Source organism: Eurytemora carolleeae, unplaced genomic scaffold, assembly GCF_000591075.1.
Source record: "Eurytemora carolleeae unplaced genomic scaffold, Eaff_2.0 scaffold257, whole genome shotgun sequence".
NCBI classification, from domain to species: Eukaryota; Metazoa; Arthropoda; class Copepoda; order Calanoida; family Temoridae; genus Eurytemora; species Eurytemora carolleeae.
The window spans coordinates 288232-300329 of NW_019396404.1; the positions used below are offsets into that span (position 1 = coordinate 288232).

The 12098-nt window shown below is 33.9% G+C and overlaps 1 protein-coding gene and 1 long non-coding RNA gene across 3 annotated transcripts in view; both read left to right on the forward strand.

The window, feature by feature from the left end:
* LOC111702605 (sulfotransferase 1C4) overlaps positions 1-2767 on the forward strand; it is a 6452-nt gene extending 3685 nt beyond the window's left edge. Inside the window, exons 4-6 of the mRNA XM_023474346.1 lie at positions 293-329; positions 1333-1393; positions 2572-2767. Coding sequence (XP_023330114.1) covers positions 293-329; positions 1333-1393; positions 2572-2622 — 149 coding nt within the window. The 3' untranslated portion in view covers positions 2623-2767. The remainder of the gene's footprint in view (positions 1-292; positions 330-1332; positions 1394-2571) is intronic.
* Positions 2768-5258: 2491 nt separating this feature from the next.
* LOC111702592 (uncharacterized) lies at positions 5259-7618 on the forward strand. 2 transcript variants are annotated; one of them, XR_002765445.1, is made up of 3 exons: positions 5259-5283; positions 6111-6157; positions 6833-7618. It is a non-coding gene; the product is annotated as an uncharacterized LOC111702592 (long non-coding RNA). The 2 variants fall into 2 exon arrangements; XR_002765444.1 differs by lacking the exon at positions 5259-5283 and adding an exon at positions 5291-5315.
* The last annotated feature ends 4480 nt before the right edge of the window (positions 7619-12098 follow it).

Genomic DNA, 12098 nt, shown 5'->3' on the forward strand with positions numbered 1-12098 from the left:
GGAACCCCAGTACTCCCCCCAGGGGTATGGAACCGTTCTTTGACTAAGAACACCAAGAATGGAACAGAACTTCATTTTGTTCTTTGACTAAAAATGGAAGGGAACGGGACGGAACAGAACAAGAACGGAACGATTGGAAAAAAGGAACGAGAACGGAACGATCTAGCTGAAGGCCCTTGTTCTAGAACGGAACGGAACGAATTCAAAAAGTCGGAACGTGGCCAGTCCTACAAGTAACGTTAATGATAACATAGTTAAGGATATGAAGATTTTGTTATTCTTTTTTTCTTAGATGGTTCTATTCTGAAGTTGCAACAAGGAGAGGAAAGGTGAGTAAATATTTAATCCAGTAATTAGATTTTTTTTGGCATTTTCTTGATATTGAGTCTGAAGGAATTACAAAAATACAGAAAATGTTGTATTTAAAAGACTATTTTGGGCATATTACAGATCGTGTGATATTAGTAATCTAAACTCAAACAACGACTCAAAAAAAAACTCTTTAACGATAGAAATTTGAAGGTTTCCTTCCGAGGCTAAATATAGGCGTTTTATTATATATCAGATATAATAAAGCTCATATAAATATAATATCTTAGCTATATCTGACAAAATAACTGGACCAAATGGGCTAAAACACATGAAACTCAAGGGTAAACACAGGCAAAAATTTAGTTTTTTCTTTAAATTAGAATATTTTTCTTCAAAACTCGATTTTTTTTAAAAATTCAAATCTTTTATTTCAAAATTCAATTTTTTTTATTGCATTTCTAAAATTTCACAGGCAACGCCGGGCACTTTTAGCTACTCACATCCTTTATTAGTAACCCTATAGTTCTATTCACGCTTTTAGTCCTCTCTGCAAAAAAAAAATTGCTGTTTAAAGGGACTGTCGTTGTAGTCGCCTAGTGACCAATCATTAAAAAAAGATGGTATGCTTAATTTACAAGTACAACGGCATCATTATAACCTGTATCAATCATGATCACCATGATTCAGAAGATAAAGCCGATATTCTAGCGTGAAATACATAAATCTTTTTTATATTTTGTCTATAATAAAATATAATCCGTTTTCAAAGTTATAAACATCGAATATCTTAGTCATACTTAATCAAACAAAGACTTTAAGGGTACCGTTGTGAAGATATTAGGTACTTTCCCAAAGGATTTCCCCCAAGCAGCAACTTCCCAAGGGTATTTTCCAAAGTGGCAACTTCCCAAATGTGCAATTTCCCAAGCGGCAACTTCCCATTCTACAAACATGCCATTCTATAAATGGAGATTTACTTGAAATTACGTTTACAGTCCCTTTAAAGTTGTTTTGATTCAGAAACATCAAGTGCCATCTACCAATCTCAATGCTTCCAAAGGATCTACTCTTGAAGGGAAAGGTAATGTTTATTTTATTGCATCTTTAGTGTTGTTAATTGCTTTCCTTTGTCTTTATAAAATCTTTTTAAAAACTTTCAAAATTCAAAAATTAAAACTGTTTTCTGTAAAAGTTTGCTTTTATTAAACTTTGCAATATTTTCATCCCTGCTACAAAACTAGGTTTTTTGGATGCTGAATTTTTTAACTAGAAATGAAGCTTTACTTTATCTTATATTGGTCGATAAAAATGTTTTCATGGTTCTATTGGTTGGTTTAGAATTTTACGTAAAAAGCTGGTAAAGGATTGGTTTGGCGCGCGGCCTAGTTGACTGAGCTGAACTTTAGATAGAAAGCAGGTTACAAAGATATAAACGTCTGGGTCTGGAAGTATGTTGAAATGCATGGTATTAAACAAACTGTATTTTTCTTTGCTATGCTAAGACAGTAATTTAAACATTTAGAGATCAGGATGTAAAAGTTTGAAGGTGTTTAACCATTTATGAGAGGAACATACATTTTAGTTTAGTTTAAAAATGTAACATCCCAACAAAAGAAAAAACGAACCAAAAAGTTCTAGTTTTTGGATAATGTTGCAAATTTTGAGTTAGATATACCGCCTAACTGCACAGTGCACACAGAGCCCAAACTTATGAAACCCAGTATCGGAGACCTGGTTTCGTGAATGGGGTAAAGCAATTTTTTAGCTGTCAATATATTTTTAAGAAAAATTATTTTTTTTGGTTAGTTTTATATTCTCTCTTTATTTTCTAATTCCTGATGTAAATCTACACAAATGTATACACCCCAAATAGAAAACTAGGGAGTTTTGGTCAACGATACTCTTTTAAATTTCCTGCTCTGAGCCCAAAACGTAAGGCATAGTATCGTTATGAAAACCAGTTTGGAAACCCGGGTTTCACGAATGGTGTTTAGGCAGTTTTGTGGATATCTATATTTTTATTATGAAATATTATTTTATTTATTTGGACTTAATATTCTCCATTTTTGTCTTATCTCTTTAATGAAAATCTACAAAATGTTAAGACCTCAAAAAAGGAAACTCGTGAGTTTCGGTCAACTCTTTTAAATATCGGGCTCAATACTCTATATACTCTACACTGTTGACTAATTTCCCGGTTGTGTATGTGGGTCTGAACCCCTGTACTCTATATACTCTACACTGTTGATTAATGTCCAGGTTGTGTATGTGGGTCGGAACCCCAGTACTCTATATACTCTACACTGTTGATTAATGTCCAGGTTGTGTATGTGGGTCGGAACCCCAGTACTCTATATACTCTACACTGTTGACTAATGTCCAGGTTGTGTATGTGGGTCGGAACCCCAGTACTCTATATACTCTACACTGTTGATTAATGTCCAGGTTGTGTATGTGGGTCGGANGTCATTTAGTCATTTAGTCATTTAGTCATTTAGTCATTTAGTCATTTAGTCATTTAGTCATTTAGTCATTTAGTCATTTAGTCATTTAGTCATTTAGTCATTTAGTCATTTAGTCATTTAGTCATTTAGTCATTTAGTCATTTAGTCATTTAGTCATTTAGTCATTTAGTCATTTAGTCATTTAGTCATTTAGTCATTTAGTCATTTAGTCATTTAGTCATTTAGTCATTTAGTCATTTAGTCATTTAGTCATTTAGTCATTTAGTCATTTAGTCATTTAGTCATTTAGTCATTTAGTCATTTAGTCATTTAGTCATTTAGTCATTTAGTCATTTAGTCATTTAGTCATTTAGTCATTTAGTCATTTAGTCATTTAGTCATTTAGTCATTTAGTCATTTAGTCATTTAGTCATTTAGTCATTTAGTCATTTAGTCATTTAGTCATTTAGTCATTTAGTCATTTAGTCATTTAGTCATTTAGACATTTCTTTATCCACTTCTTTATTTGCTTATTTACTTATTCATTTATTCAAGCATTATTCATATTAATTTTTTCATATTCAATCATCGTTCCATTTATTTTTCGTTATTAATTCATTAGTTGAACAACTTATTGAATTATTATGTAGGTACTCTGATAATTTCTTATTATTCTAAATACATGATTATTCAAATAGTCCTTTGGGATTTTATATTCCCTTGGAATCTGTCCTCCATTATAATTTTTTTAGAGTTAATGACACATTTTAGTATTATTCTTTATATCTGAATATTACCCATTTTCTCAGATTATTCATGGCAGAACTCCTTCCTGAAGATCCATATGCAGAACATATAAAGGTATTATTATTATTATCATCATCATTATTATTATTGTTATTATTATTAGGAAGGATGGGAGAATAGAGAGAATGAGAACATATTGTTTCTCTGGTATGAAGACATGAAGGAAAATCATTTTCAGGATTTCATGCAAATTTGTAAATGTTCTGGTATCCATATACTGGGTTACCCTGAGACTGTAACAACGACCTGTGACTCATATAATAGGATAATCTTAAGGTTAAGTTAAGCCTTCTGCCTTGAGTATAATTTTTTTAATGACTTTATTCGTGAAGTCGTCTCAGAGGTCTCATCTTATGTTACTGAATACGTACATTTACGGTGAATCCCGATGAAAATAAAAATGAGTTGTCATCTTCCTTTTATATCAGAGATGCCGCGAAGGATTCTGAACTAAAGGAAGGATTCCCAGACTGTATTTGAACTAAATCGGCATGTTTTGGAAGGAAATATTGTACCATTAATTACTTTCCCAGACTACATTTGAACTAAATCGGCATGTTTTGGAAGGAAATATTGGACCATTAATTACTTTCCCAGACTGTATTTAAACTAAATCAGCATATTTTTAAAGGAAATATTGTACCATTAATTACTTTCCCAGACTGTATTTAAACTAAATCGGCAAGTTTTGGAAGGAAATAGTGTCAAAGGGCTAAGAAATTTTTTTGCTTGCAATATTTGACACCCCTGGCAAACTATTTGTATCTGTAACGCAAATGAGATGTTTTTATGTTTTACAGTCAAGGAAAATAAAAATTAGAAAAAATATTAAAGGCTTTTGTATCGGTTATATTGATTTTGCTTTAGTCAACGTTATTATTTTTTAAAGCGGTACTTCGAGCATTGCATTTTTATATTTTAATAACTTCTCTATTTATATTATCTTAGATGATTTTGAGTTGCTTTCTGTTGAAGTAACTGCAGTTAATCTAAAATAATTAAATTTTCATGAAAAAAATCTGAAAATGATTTTTAAAGAGAGATCTCCCAGAAGCAATTAGAAAAATTGCCAGGTACATTTAATTCACTATTGAAGAATACGAAATTAAGGTATATATTCTTAACATAAGAGTTAGAAACTTAAAAATTCCAAGATGTATCAAACCAAATCTTACCAAACCAAACTTTACCAAACAAACTGTACCAAACCAAACCAAACCTTACCAAACCAAACCAGGTCAAAATACTCTGAGAAACCAAGTCAAGTTTTAATATAAACAGTTTAGAATAGTCGATATTATGTATCTATGAATATTGTGAAACTAAAAGTTAAAGGGTTACGACATTACGAAATTTGATCCAATATAACATATCCGATTACATATAAAAAAGGACCTAAAATCTACCAAAAAGTTAGCAGTTTTTTTTTAAATAGACAATAATATATCAGAAAATGAATGGTTAGTGTTACTTATTAATCAATGCTAAATTTAGGTTTTTGAACAAGGATTTGAATGAGGAGGTATGTATTATGATTCTTGCAAATATTTGAAATAAAAAGTTGACTTTTTTTGGTGTAATTTTTTAACAGACTCGTCAAATTCACAACAGAAAAGCATTGTCTGGTCAAGAATAGTGTTTCCAGCGAACGAAACGATTCGCGAAAAAAATGTCGCGAAATGCGAAATGCAAATATTAATCATCAGGATAGACATGAAAGGTGAATATTAATCATCAGGATAGACATGAAAGGTGAATATTAATAGTAATATTAATATAAGGCGGGTACAGTAGGACCAGCAAAAAATGTGGAAAAGAAAGACTTCTAGACTCAAGTTCTCATTTTGCATTTGAATTTTGCACAAGCCTATTTCTCTAAATTAGTTGGTTTTCAAGCTACTCCAGGAATTGTCTTAACCTAACCTAACCCTGAAATATAATACATAAAATATTTTTTCCATTTTGACCCTTAGTCGTTTTACCGTTTGTCGTTAGACCCAATGTCGTTTGACCCTATTTCGTTTGACCCTATGTCGTTTGAACCTAGGTATTTAGACCCTGGGTCGGTGAACCAGTTGGGCTTGTTGTTCCTAAAAATCATAGGTTTGATTTTTCCATCAATGACTTGGTTAAAGAAAACTGTGAACTTTATATAAATATTTCTAAAAAATTGAAAAATCCGCGAAAATGTGTAATAATTGTTCGGGGCATGCTTATTGAATTTTCTTAGCTACATTTCTTAAACCATCAGATATTTGTCCATAAGTTTATTACACTTTACAGAAACATACAAAAAGTCGGAAATTCAGTTGTTGTAAAATCTAAGCTTTCTGTGCAATACCTGTAGTAATCTGCAGTACACTCACGAAGAAATGGCGGGTTTTAATATATTTGTGTATTCGATAGGTAATATTTTATTCGATTTTTTTGTAAAGAGAACTTTATAACCCAATTATATTAATGTCTGGCGTTTTCTTTAAGACACTAATTTAAATTTTAAAAATTCAATGAATTTATACTTTTTTCATTTTTTTGTTTTTTTTTCAGAGGAAAATTCCTAGAAGGAGAATCTTTCATTAGAGAAGGGAAAGCAGGTGAAATGTTGTTTTCTTCAGAAATTTGAATAATACATTCTTTTATTTATAAAGAGCTAGGCCTTCGGGGTGCTTTGTGAATGAAGTTCCATTTCTAGTAACAATTTTAACTTTTAACTGTTGTCTTTCGAAGACTCCGAACTACACGGATTATTCTGTTTAAATTAACTACACGGATTATTCTGTTTAAATTAACTACACGGACTATTCTGTTTAAATTAACTACACGGACTATTCTGTTTAAATTAACTACACGGACTATTCTGTTTAAATAATAATACTTTCTTTTATTTATAAAGAGCTAGGCCTTCGGGGTGCTTTGTGAATGGAGTTCCATTTCTAGTAACAATTTGAACTTTTAACTGTTGTCTTTCGAAGACTCCGAACTACACGGATTATTCTGTTTAAATTAACTACACGGATTAATCTGTTTAAATTAACTACACGGATTATTCTGTTTAAATTAACTACACGGATTATTCTGTTTAAATTAACTACACGGATTATTCTGTTTAAATTAACTACACGGACTATTCTGTTTAAATCAGTGCATTTTCAAAAATTGGTTTTTCATTGAACACTTTTTAAATTTTGACTTGTCATAAACCTTCCCTGGGGTCATGTAAGTTGCCGCAAAAAAATTTGGGCCGATCCGTGACGCCTTGATATGTTTAGGTGGTTGGAGAAAGTACTTCAGTGCAGAGCTGGAGGAAGAATTTGATATTTGGATTAAAAACAAGTTCGAGGGATCCGGTATACAGTTCATGTACAACTAGCTATGCATCCGGTGTACAGTTTATGTACAACTAGTTCTGTATCTGGTGTACAGTTCATGTACAACTAGTTATGAATCCAGTGTACAGTTCATATACAACTAGTTCTGTATCTGGTGTACAGTTCATGTACAACCAGGTCTATATTCGGTCTACAGTTCATGTACACCTATTATGTATCCGGTGTACAGTTCATGTACAACTAGTTCTGTATTAGGTGTACAGTTCATGTACAACTAGTTCTGTATCAGGTGTACAGTTCATGTACAACTAGTTCTGTATCCGGTGTACAGCTTGCATGTACAGCTAGTTCTGTAGCAGGTGTACAGTTCATGTACAACTAGTTCAGTATCCGGTGTACAGTTCATGTACAACTAGTTCTGTATCCGGTGTACAGTTCATGTACAACTAGTTCAGTATCTGGTGTACAGTTCATGTACAACTAGTTCTGTATCTGGTGTACAGTTCATGTATTATTGTTTAAAAGTTTTATTCACTCTATCAATAAATTGACGTGTATTTATGTAGTTTTAATGTAGTGCTGTATCTACATTCTGCAAACATCAATACAAACTAATTTTTCTTGCACGAATTTTTGAATAAAAACATGAAACCTTAAATTTTAATCAACACTTCCTTCCAGTCTTGCTTGTCCTTGTGCATAAGAATAGATCTTCATGAATTAGTACAATAAATGTTTAAAAGGAGATACTAGCGCCTCTAGTGTAAGAAATGTTTTTAAAATCATCATCTACCTAAACGAAACTTTTGAGTTTCCTACTGGGGGTATTTACATTTGTGTAGATTAACATCAAGAAGTAGAAAATAAAGAGAAAACAGAAAACTAACCATATATAAAAATATTTCTTTAAAAATATTTTGATATCTACAAAATTGTCTGACCCCATTCGTGAAACCTGGTTTCCGACACCGGGTTTTCAGACGATACCCTGTCTTAAGTTTTGGTCTCTGATTCTGCTTATACTCAAGTACACCTATCTATACTTGATCAATTATAACTCTATTAAATTAGAACAAACTCTGACAAGTTTTGATCTTTTCTACATTACTCAATAAAATGGCATGATAGCACTCTATGTACATGTACATGTATGCAAAAATCAAAATTGACGAAAATTCAAATTACTGGATGATGAGCTAGAATTAAATTCGTTTTTAAATCCTTGTTGCGTAAAAAGTGGAAAAGGAGAGGGCTTAGACACATTCTTAATCTTTATTCTACTAGGCTTTTAGGGTGCTTCGCGCCCTTCTTCTAATTCATTTTTAATTGTGGCTCTATCTGTGACTGTGAGCATATTTTCTTTGTATATTATAAAACAATAAAAAAATTCGCGGATTTGATAATATTTTTTTCGCGCATTTTCAAAATTTTACAAAAATCAATAACTTTTAGGCACAAATTCGTGTAATTTTGAGCATCCATAAACCTTCCCTGGGGTCATGTGAGGTTCAGCCGTTTTGACGTTTATTGGATACAAGCGGACAAACAGAAAGACAGACAAGCAAAGTATATATAGTTGATCTCAGTTGAAATCAATCTTAAAGATTTAAGGTAAAATTAAGGAGTCATTGCAAAACGTCTTTTTTTGAATAATTTGTCAAATAATATCAATAACTGTTTATTTACTCAAACATACCACTTAATTTTCAACATTTTGACACCCCCCCCCCCTAGAGACCGCGGGCCAGGCTTTAAACGTGTTTATTGTTTAAAGAAAATTGAATAATATTGTTCCAATACATTTTTGAATTGATTTAAAGTAAGACAAAAACAGTTTTAACTCTTCATCTGTGTATTTTTACGTTTATAGGACTTTAATTATAGCTGCAATTTTTGCTGAAGAACCTGCTTATATTGCATGTGTGATCAAAAGAATCGCATTTTTCTGACAAATGTTACGCAAGACTCTGACGCGCCTGACGCACATACATTTTAGCGTCATATGGTATCTTTGGTCTAGGTCTTTAGCCAAGAAACTAACATGCAAATATTTTATTCTCCTGCAATATTCTTTTAATCACTTCAAAACAAATTTCAAGGATTAAGAAACCATCTTTTCTATTCTTCCTGCCCATCCTGTCTTCCCATCCTTCCCTGTCCTTCATGTCATTCCTTCCCTTCCTGTCCTCCCATCCTTCCCTGTCCTTCATGTCCTTCCTTCCCTTCCTGTCTTCCTATCCTCCCCTGTCCTTCATGTCCTTCCTTCCCTTCCTGTCTTCCTATTCTTCCTTGTCTTTCATGTCCTTCCTGCCCTTCCCGTCTTCCTATCCTTCCCTGTCCTTCATCTCATTCCTTCCCTTCCTGTCTTCCTATCCTTCCTGGCCTTCCTATCCTTCCCTGTCTTTCATGTCATTCCTTCCTTTCCTGTCTTCTTATCCTTCCCTGTCCTTCATGTCCTTCCTTCCCTTCCTGTCTTCCTATCCATCCATGTCCTTAATGTCCTTCCTTCCCTTCCTGTCTTCCTATCCTCCCTTGTCCTTCATGTCTTTCCTGTCTTCCTATCCTTCCCTGTCCTTCATGTCATTCCTTCCCTTCCTGTCTTCCTATCCTTCTTGGCCTTCATATCCTTCCCTGTCCTTCGTGTCATTCCTTCCCTTCCTGTCTTTCGTTTCCTTTCTTCCCTTTATCATCCTTTCCTTCATGCCCTCCCTTTTCTTTCTTTCCTTCCTACCCCTCCGGTCCCTGTCTTTTGTTTTCTTCCTTATGTTACTATTCTCCTATCCTTCCTGGTCTTTCTTTACTCATTACCTTTCCTGTACTTCCTATCCTACACTGTCAGTACTATTCCTATTGTCCTTCCTTCTCTTTCTGTCCTTTCCTCCCTTCCTGTTTTCTTTTCCTGCCTTCCCTTCATACCCTACATGTCCTGCCTTCCCTCCCTACTCTTACTGCTCTTAAAAATGTTTACTTTTCCAACTAATCTCACCCCTTCTCCTCTATTATTTTCCTAATATTTTGTCTCTTTTTTCCTTTTCATAGTCTCCCTTCTTCCACCTTCTCCACTTGTTTTCGCCTTTACGAGCCCTTTCCCCCCCCCCTTCCTCCACCACTCTTTCGTATTACGTTGGAAGACTCATACTAGGTCAATCTGTTCTAGGTAGAAATAAACACTTCTTGTTATTTCATCGAGTTTCTCCAATCAAAACCAGATGGTGACCTAGCAGAAGTAGACAAGTAGAGGAGTGGAGGAGTAGAGGAGCAGAGGAGTAGAGGAGTAGAGGAGTAGAGGAGTTGAGGAATTGATGAGTAGAGGAGTGGAGGAGTAGAAAAGTAAGAGGAGTAGAGGAGTGGAGGAGTAGAGGAGTAGAGGAGTAGAGGAGTGGAGGAGTAGAGGCGGAGAGGAGTCACTCCTGTTTCCGAGTCCATTGGTGCCTGATCCAATCAGGGTTCAGTCATGTGTTTGTTGTCTATTCTGAACCAATAGAAATAGTATGGCTGTAACATCTATCTTTTTATCTAGCTCATTATCCAATAAGAGATAAATCCTTATATCGGCGCTACAACAGTAAATGGAAATATTTACTTCTACTGAACCTATAGGGGAGTGGAGGAGTAGAGGAGCAGAGGCGTAGAGAAGTAGAAGAGTGGAGGAGTAGAGGAGTGGAGGAGTAGAGGAGTTGTGGCGTAGAGGATTGGAGGAGTAGAGGAGTGGAGGGATAGAGGAGCAGAGGCGTAGAGAAGTAGAAGAGTAGAGGAGTAGAGGAGTAGAGGAGTTGAGGAGTAGAGGAGTGGAGGAGTGGAGGAGTGGAGGAGTAGAGGAGAGCCATTCACACAAATAATACAAATTATAAACATTTATCTATAGTTTATAAAATAGTTGTATAAATGTGTAAAACTAAAGAATTCAATTAGAAAGATGCCGCACGTAGTGCACAGTTAAGGATACCGTTGCTACCCCCGGCAACTGGCGCGCGTTAAAGTTTCTCTTGTGCGCGCTATAATGTCCAGTTGTTGATAGGTTAGCAGTGTAGGGATTCGTGCAGGGTGATTCGTGAAAATATGCAGGAATTATGAGTTAGGTTAGAGGGGACGTATTGGATTTATCTATTTCAAACTATACAAGGTAATAATTTAAATACAGTGGTCAGCATAAATATCAATACAGTGGTCAGCATAAATATCAATACAGTGGTCAGCATAAATATCAATACAGTGATCAGCATAAATATCAATACAGTGGTCAGCATAAATATCAATACAGTATCGGTTAAAGAAATGTTCATACAATACAATTTCAATGTCCGATAATTTATTGGTCCACTAGTATTTATATAGAGTTTCAATGCCGGATACTGCATTCAAATATATATCAGCTTCTGTTTTGTTTCACCATTTCCGTATTTTGTATTGATGTATATGCCGACCACGGATTTTTGCAGAATGTTAGGTCACGTTTACATTGTACTGCAGTGTCGTAAGGTGTTGTTTTATTGTAAACAATGAGATAATTAACAATAACTTCATGAGTATTTCGAGTACAAGGTTTGTTAAGATTTACAAGCACGTAAGATTTCTCTAAAATAGCTCACTTCACAATGTAATAAGTACACACACCACCGTCCACCAGGGCTCAGCAACCGTTAGGGCCTGAAAACCCCCTGAAATCCATAGATTTCACTGGTCCAGGGGGACTTACTTCTTACTTCTAATAATTATAGAATATCATATGAAATAGGCTTAAAGGGTTATTTGCAACCATTTTTCATAGTTTTTTATTCATAGATTTTTTTATTTATAGTTTATTATTCCTAGTTTTCTATTCATAGTTTTTTTTATAGTTTATTATTTATTATGCAAACACCTCTGAAACAACTTTCCTTGCATTATAACCTTGTATATAAGTAACCATCTGGTTCTTTATTCTCTACTCTTTACAAAATAATTTCTATGCTCAAACCCCAGAACTGTATGTAGAATGTATTTTGATATTGCAAATAACAGTAATTATAGATAGTGTTTATTTTTCAAATACAGGGTTACCAACAAATATTGAGACATTAATACTGACCTGCAACTCTGCAACTATGACGATCTGAAAGTAATCTAGTTTACTGTGGATGAGAACCAACGATACAACTTTACAGTTACTGTCGTTAATTCTAAAGATTCATCCTTTGTATTAATTACTATATAACTGAATTTATTT